This window comes from Eleginops maclovinus, chromosome 20, assembly GCF_036324505.1.
Source record: "Eleginops maclovinus isolate JMC-PN-2008 ecotype Puerto Natales chromosome 20, JC_Emac_rtc_rv5, whole genome shotgun sequence".
NCBI classification, from domain to species: domain Eukaryota; kingdom Metazoa; phylum Chordata; class Actinopteri; order Perciformes; family Eleginopidae; genus Eleginops; species Eleginops maclovinus.
This window is the reverse complement of record NC_086368.1, coordinates 22761752-22770083: the sequence shown is the minus strand read 5'-3', so window position 1 is coordinate 22770083 and position 8332 is coordinate 22761752. Positions and strand designations below refer to the sequence as shown.

At 40.6% G+C, this 8332-nt stretch overlaps 2 protein-coding genes across 2 annotated transcripts in view; one reads left to right on the top strand and one right to left on the bottom strand.

The window, feature by feature from the left end:
* The first annotated feature begins 236 nt into the window (after positions 1 to 236).
* glrx (glutaredoxin (thioltransferase)) lies at positions 237 to 5168 on the top strand. The gene is made up of 3 exons (XM_063911249.1): positions 237 to 526; positions 2136 to 2267; positions 4731 to 5168. The coding sequence occupies exons 1-2, from the start codon at positions 320 to 322 to the stop codon at positions 2247 to 2249; spliced, it is 321 nt and encodes a 106-aa protein (XP_063767319.1). The 5' UTR covers positions 237 to 319; the 3' UTR covers positions 2250 to 2267; positions 4731 to 5168.
* Positions 3072 to 8332, bottom strand: part of rhobtb3 (Rho related BTB domain containing 3) — a 26941-nt gene continuing 21680 nt past the window's right edge. The window contains exons 11-13 of the mRNA XM_063911250.1: positions 6278 to 6444; positions 5941 to 6037; positions 3072 to 4863 (exon numbers count right to left, since the gene is read on the bottom strand). Coding sequence (XP_063767320.1) covers positions 4745 to 4863; positions 5941 to 6037; positions 6278 to 6444 — 383 coding nt within the window. The 3' untranslated portion in view covers positions 3072 to 4744. The remainder of the gene's footprint in view (positions 4864 to 5940; positions 6038 to 6277; positions 6445 to 8332) is intronic.

The window sequence follows — 8332 nt, the reverse complement described above, 5'->3', positions numbered from 1 at the left end:
GTACCATAACAATAAAATACTCTAGTAAAGTACAAATACCCGGAAATCTTACAGTACTTGAGTACATGTACTTCACTACACCAGTGCCTTAACTGATCAATTAAAGCTTGAAATTCTTATTAGACCCCATGGACATTGCAAACCCTCTCCTAAAGTCCTTCACACGTGCACACGCTTTCGTGCACACTCAAGAGTGTGTACTGTCTCTTTAAGAACGAGGAGCCTGCCTCTGACGTCATCCTGAACACCATAATTGACCAAAAGAAGAGCGATCATCTTTGTTCTTGATTTCCACTTCTCATCTTCTGACGACTGAAAAATGGCGCAGCAGTTTGTGCAGACCAAAATCAGAGGAGACAAAGTGGTGCTCTTTATTAAGCCCACGTGTTCGTTCTGCATTACGGCCAAAGACGTGTTGTCAAAGTATAAATTTAAGCCGGGACATTTGGAGTGCATTGATATAAGTGGACGGGCCGACATGGACAACATGCAGCAGTACTTCCTGGAACTCACCGGAGCCCGCACGGTAAACACGGAGCTGCTTTGTGTCACTTTAAAAACCGGGAAACAACAGAGTTTACACGTGCTTATCTTGAAAAGTGTGTGCCTGTAGAGGGGAAGGTGTTTTAACATACACGTCATAGATTCAACCATTAATATGTCTGGTTCGCCTACAGTTTCCCGTGTAATCCATTAATGAGGATTCAATACTGTGAAATCAATTAAGGGAGTCCCCTGATGCAGCAACCACTATAGCCTCACTTACATTTGTGTGTAGCCAAATTAAATCAGAAAGGCCCAACATTCATGTTTGAAAAGATGGTTTACTGTGTGTCTGCATGGATCATATCACAGTCATATATGCAGTGGTGGAAGATGCAGAAGAAAAGTATCAGGCCTTTTACTGCTGTCCAAATACTCCAAATACAACTCAAATGGCTCAAATCGGTGCTCCCTGTGATGTTATACTAGTATACAGGATCACAAGATTATTCTTTCGTCTACAACTAAAACTAATGATTACTGTCTTTTTATTGTAATACATCTTAAAGCCTAATAATCCACATCTGTCATTACATTTGTGTGTAATTAAAATGTTTCAATTTCATTTATGATAATTAAAAATCTCTTTCTAATATTTTTCCCCACAGCTCCTTTAAGCCAGCTACTCAGTGTAGTGTGTGAGTCCTGCATTCACACCGCAACTTCTTTAGAAATCGTTAGTCATGTGTTAGTCTGCTGATTATTTTCTCCACTAATCAAATGACTGTTTGGTGTGTAAACACTACAGAAAGGCACAACGTCCCATCACAACCACACAGAGCTTCGAGTGACATTATCACAATGAGTTGTTGCCCAACCTGTAGTACAAACCCCCAAATTACTCCGAATAGTAATCAGCAAATATTCATACTTGAGAAGCTGGAACTATCCAAATGTTGCAGATGCTTTCCACCCATACGAGATTTTGACACTTGCTTAAATTGGATAAGAGTTTACGATTGGCAGTATAATGGCCTGAGTCAAAAGAAAAGGCCAGTCAAGGGATGATCTGCCAGGCTATCGTTGTCTGTCATGTCTTTTAGCCTCGTCACAGCCCGAATGACTGGCTCTGTGATCTCCTAATCTGACAGTTTTGAAGAGGCCCTGTTGGGCTTTTTGTACAACTATGCAAACATATATCTCTCTTAGCGTGTTGTATAGGTTTTTGTGCATGTAAATGGTCTTCAAAGGCGTCCATTTGACTCCTTTGACTTCTATTGGCTGGCCCTCCAACACACTGTACGTGATAGACTAAGGGGTGGGACATCTCTGAGCAGTGACTCATCACAACAGAACCAGCTAACCAATCAGAGCAGACTGGGCTCTGGCTTCAGACAGAGGGTGAAAAGAGGTGCTGCAGCACAGGCAGTATGAGAAAAATAAAGAGCTTTTTGATTAGAGTAGAGACACAGTAGAGGCACAAAATATAAATTAAAATGTAATACGCTGTTTTACATCCCTCCAGTAGAGCTTCTCAGATTTGGTGAAACAATGCCATAGAGTTGAAGCTGTTGTGGACACCAACACTGAGAATCGATGCCTGCATATTTACCAGTTGCCTTCCTGTTTCTCGTGTATTGATTTGAATGTAGGTCCCACGGGTGTTCATCGGAGAGGAGTGTATTGGAGGCGGCAGCGACGTGGCGGCACTGCATCAGAGCGGCAAACTGGAGACCATGCTGCAGTCTATTGGAGCCCTGCAGTGACCCGCTGCACAGCTCCAGGTACAGTACACACACTCACACACACTCGTATAGTGAAAAAAGGTAAGCCTTTGTGATAGCAGGCAAGCAAAGGGGGCAGGTGTTACCCCTCAGAAAGTGATTAAGTGCATAAATTAGAAGCCGTAAGCTCTCATTAGGATGGGAATAAATAAATATAGGAAAAAGACGCCCGAGGTGGTGCTCAAAGAGATAAGAAGTAATTGCTCAGTGGTAAATCTGCTCCAAGACTACACCGTTTAAAATCCTGATGGAAATGAACAGATGGGGGATAAATTAAAGGAAGCCCCTGAACAAATGAGTGAGGAGGCAGGTGATTGCAGATGCTTTCCACCCATACAAGATTTTGACACTTGCTTAAATTGGATAAGAGTTTATACGATTGGCAGTATAATGGCCTGAGTCAAAAGAAAAGGCCAGTCAAGGGATGAGGAAGGCTAAGGGGTGGGACATCTCTGAGCAGTGACTCATCACAACAGAACCAGCTAACCAATCAGAGCAGACTGGGCTCTGGCTTCAGACAGAGGGTGAGAAGAGGTGCTGCGGCACAGGCAGTATGAGAAAAATAAAGAGCTTTTTGATTACAACATGGAAACACGTCACAGTAGAGGCACAACATATAAATAAAAATGTAATACGCTGTTTTACATCCCTTCAGTAGAGCTTCTCAGACTTTGGTGAAACAATGCCATAGAGAGCTGAAGCTGTGGTGGAGGCCCTTGTTGACAGTTTATGTTCTTTTTTATTTGAACCTGTCAACACTGAGTTCTGTAAAGAAATACACAAACAGCAGAGCGCAAACATCCATCCAGTCTGTGATGTTGTTCTAAAACATGTCTTTATTCAAAGTCAGACGTCTGTACAAGCCCAGCCCACACTGAGAGTGCAGCACTGGAACACACATGTTTTACAGTCCACTCTTCCTGCTGCTATTTACTATTTCTTTGTAGGAATAGATTGGGATTTATATGATGTAATATTGGATTAAAGTTGTTGTTGTTGTTGTTGTTATTGTTGATGCAGCAGCAGTACTATCTACAGTACTATACTAACAGCCTGCTGCTACACTTCTGCTAAAATACTCGATACAAATACTATTAGATACTGTTTGATTACTGTTAAGGACTAATCTACTGAATAAAAAATAGCTGCAAAATGTCACAATTGTTTTTCATTTTGTTGAAGTATCTTCCTGTCCCCCCCCCCTATTTTTTTTTTATAATCATGCACCTTTTTTAAGTAAATATCAGCGAAACAGTAGACTGTAAAATAGCGAGACCCTCTACTCCGAATGTAAAAAAAAAAAGCATGTCATAATTATGTCCACATACAGTTTAGTTTACAAAAATAATAATTTGCAGCACCAATAAATCATATTCTCAGTATGATTAAAAACAACCCCTCAAACAAGAAAAATAGGATCAAATAAATATTGTGTTATCCATCCAGAGGCATTGTGGTTTTTAGTCTTCCAACGTATGTTCATGATATGGTTGCTTTTCCTAAATTTAGTATTCTGCTTCTGTACACGTCAATGCTACAAAAGGCTTTTTTTATTTATGTGACAGAACGAGACAGACCATCATCAGTTGTTATTGCAGATAGATAGTCTCAACATCATTTCATTTTAACCTGCTGAGGAAATAGAACGAGCTTACAGGGTTTAAATGTAAGTTTGAAATATACATTTTTACTGTCCTACATGTATCGACCTAACTTTTGATACAGGCAATATGTAGTTTAATTAAAATATGAAATTCTTTTTTCAAAGTAAAACATGAAAGGGCCTCTTTTGACGGACAACGACCGAAATGTATTCTATAAGAAAAGTCAGTCAGTCCGACAGTGATCTGAGAGAATCTAAATAAACAAATTGTAATTAAATTGGTCCTGCTCGTCTGATAAAGGGCGTTCCTGACGGACTACAGATGGAGATGAGTGTGAGCGCGCTAACTGCAGCATCACCGGTTGCTTTCCTCTTAATGTAGGTCACCGCTCGACTGAAATACTGATCGAGCCACAAAGAAGTTCGAGGCTCGGGAAATATTTCAGCTGAGGCAATGCTGAAAGTGCACAAGTAGATTCTGTCCTGCACACGATCCCGGCCTTTTGTCCAACAGATGTGCGGTCGTTTGATAATTCTGTGTCTTCTTAGAAATCCTCAATGTCTTGAACAGCGAATGTAAATATAATCTTTCACAGAGCCTCTGGTCATTTTTAATTAATATTGGGGTTTGAGGCATTTTGTATTGCACATGATGGTGTAGTCATTCATTACAGGATGCGCAGCCATTCCTTCAGGGGAAGAGAGGCGTGTCACCGCTCCACAAAGCTGTCCTATTGGTTAAGGAGTCTAATCGGTGTCTCTCACAACCAGCCTTTCGTCCAGCAGAACAAGTCCTTTCCTCCATGTGATGAGTCTCACTTATTCCCTCCCCTCCTCTTCTCTCCTCCCTCTTGTATCAGGCATCCAGGTGAGGTCACATGACTATGCAGCGGGACTTGCGTAGCTTGCGCCGCCGCTGCTGGTACTCGCTGAGCTCCTGCAGGTAGCCTCTGGATGGCCAGCGTAGCCTCTCCACCTGCTCCCGCTCCTCCTCTGGAAAACACCAAAACATAGAAACTGAGATCTTCTGCAAAACACATCTCCGTCATTAATAGAAGATTTCCCGATCCTCGCACATACAGTACTCACACTAACAGCCTTGGATTGTTTCCATAACTACAACTGAAATCAGATATTGTTTACACCAACAAGCTACAGAGGAGTAGCAGTGATCGATCATGTGCTGTTTCCTTATTCTGGCCTTTACTTCTCCTGTGCCCTTAAGTACCGTCCAATGACCTTAAAGGATTCCCGTGTGTTTGACTAATGATGATAATAAAATGTGCTTCTGCTTCTAACCTGGGTGATGTTGCTGTTAATCTTTAACTGCTCCTATGCTTCTATTAAATACATATGACTATAGTAACTGAGAAAAAAGTTATTATATAGTATAAGGATGCATTATTCAGGGCGCTGACAGCTCACAGTGCCATATTATGCCGCAATATTTGGCCTTGTAGCAACACATACAGAGGATTACTCCACACTTATAAAATAATCCTGGTTACCAGCCTACCTTTTCTAGCACTTGTATTAGAGACAAGGAGAAGCTTTCTTACATTTACTGTGAGGAAAAACAACAGATGCTTAAAAGCCTGAAGGCGTTTTGGCTTAATTATTATTTTAAATTGTTGAAATCAGGAGTTTAATGTTGCTATCAGTCTGTGCAGCAATGTGAGCGTGCACAACTATCACAAGGCTAGTTTGATTTTGAAAGAAATACCTCTTTATCTGGGGACAGCAGTCTGAATCAACGCTAAATCAGTTTTATTTCCTCTGCTGTACAAAGACTTTTGTTTTAGAAATGTAGTAACTGTGCATTTTGTGAGAGGTAAAGAGTGTGCACACAAGCAATGAAACATATCAGGAGGAGCCATGAGAGAAATATATAAAAATAAACAGGTTGCTAAAATAAAACAAAACCAGTGTCACACAGGTTCTTCTCAAACCTAGTCAGAAGGGCCTTCAATTATTTTCTATATCTACTCACTGCTGTATTGTGGTGACTCAGGGAGTAACCTGTAACCTTGTGATTGCTTTGATACAATTTTCAAAACCTCCCCCACTAACCTGAGAGCTCCAGGAAGTCGGGTTTGTGGCTGAAGATCAGGTAGTTGTTGGCGATGAAGTGGAGGAGCCAGATGTACAGCTGCTCTGCATTGTGACACTGAAAACCAAACACACACAGAGACAAATAACAATTACTCTATTAAGAACTAATGCTGTTGCACAGATAAACATGAATATCTGTTGCAGCTAATGCAAGATTAAGGATTAATTGCCACAGAATAAAGAAATGCATTTGGCTGAATTTGCTTTTGTTAACGTATCATCATAATGAAAGAGTTATCAGTTCACAGGTCGTTGAATGATCTCCAATCATCCCTAAATTCAAAGCTGTACTGACCTTTGCTCGGCGGAGGAGTCTGATCACGCTGATACCCGTCGACGACAGCTCTCTGCTGGGCATGCTCTGGAGGTACGCGCACACACACACTTCACACAGATGCTGCAGGCGTTTCACCTGGTACATCTCGGCACACACCAGCACAGCCATGGCCTGCAGCACACTGGCTGTACACACAAGCACAAACAGGTATAACACTCTATCTGCTAAAACATCACGTAGAGGACAGTTTATTCCAGATTTATACGATAGCCTGACGCGTTTTAAGTGTTCAGTCCTCAGGAGGAAAGCTAAGGATTAAACGCTCCCTTCATAACGTAGGTGTTTTTATGATTATTGCTCAATATGTGTTTGGAAATGAGCCACACTGGGATTGCCTTGGGAAGCTTTAAACAACGCTATAGTTATAAAATGATTTTGTTTGTCTATTTCACACGCAATTAGACGTCCTATTACACCATCATCCAGCAGCATCTTACATAAGAATGTTACAAAAGCCCTGAATCTGTATTAAGTTATACTTTTATACTGTATTAACAATGGGGAAAAAATATTATGTGTCTGAAAGGCATTGCTTTTAGTAACTAACAAACAGAGAATGATTACCTGACTGCAGTTCCCTTAATCTACAGAGCATTTGAGCGTCTTTCAGCTCGTTGTCTTGGTTTTACAAAAAACTACTTTGCAGTTTTGTTTCACTCTCACTGCTTTCATGATTTGCATTTCCAGCACAAGCAGGAAGCCGTTTTAAAACCACTTTTTGGATTGGCTTTACCTTGAAATAACAAGAGTATTTTCTCAAGAAAACAAACTTTGATATCTCAAGATAACAATACAATCAAGATAAGATAAAAAAGGTAATACTTTATACCTTCAATGTGTATCAGAGACCAGGAGTGCCATGCCTTACTGTAGATGCAGCTCCACAACTCTAGCAACAGATTTAAACTACAAATGTCAGATTAAAGCGTTCCCATTATTTATCAAGCATCCGATTTACTCCAATCCAGGTCTATCACGGCAGAAATGTCATTGTGTCTTAGAGAAAGTATTGTCAGTCCTCATCTTTTCAAGTCAAGTCATAAATTACATACTTATGCCTTCACTTACTTTGCTGTTGAACATCTCCCAGTCCTCCTGACTTCTTGGGAAAACTAGATGTGTTCTTGTTCTAAATAATCCTCTTATCTTAAGAAATTGGCCTTTTTGCTTTACTGAGAATGGGCATTAGAAAAAATGTTCGTAGAGTAACTGTAAACCAATAGCATTTCCCTCAATATTGTTCAGAAAAACCTTTTAAAAAAGGGTTTATCTGTTTTAAAACTATTCATAAAAGCAATACTGACACTAACCTTAAATCAAAAACCAAGAATAGGATTATGTATTCATGACTTGATACAGTGTCTTATTTTATATTCACTTTGCACAGTCTTACAGATTGAAGATCAGTTTGATGGATGCGATTTAAAACCCCACCATTTCTAAGATAAAAAGACACATTATCATCACACAGACTCAATCTTAAAAGATCAGTGTCACGGTGAAAACAGCAGATATTTAATTTCCTGTTGCTCTTTCCGGGCTGTCAAATGACGTCCTTACAAGCAACGTCAAACAAGTAACGTCAATCCTCTTACGTAACGTGAAAATGTCAAATGAAATGACTCCTGATGTGACTTCACTCAGTCTTTCGCTTCCTCCGACAAACACTGGTTCTCAGCACAATCTTCCAAACACAGAAGAAGGCAGTGGGAATGTAAACTCCTCCTCCTTTGATTTCGTTCCCTCAGTTTTACTCGCTGCTGGTGGAGTTACCTTGGGTTGACCTTGAGTGCTGAGCTCTTATACAACAGTGCAGCAGCCTCTGGAGCTGCTTCACTCCTTTAATTTCACATGAGTCAACCTGAAGCTGTATCTCTGCAAACAGCAGGCTCACCCTCCCTGCTCCTAAGCTGCCTCTCACGGGTTGCTTGTTGAGGGTTTTTCCATGATTCTTTTTTCTCGAACCATGTCATTCCTCGAAATAAAAGGTTTTCCAGCTCTCTCTCAGTAGCC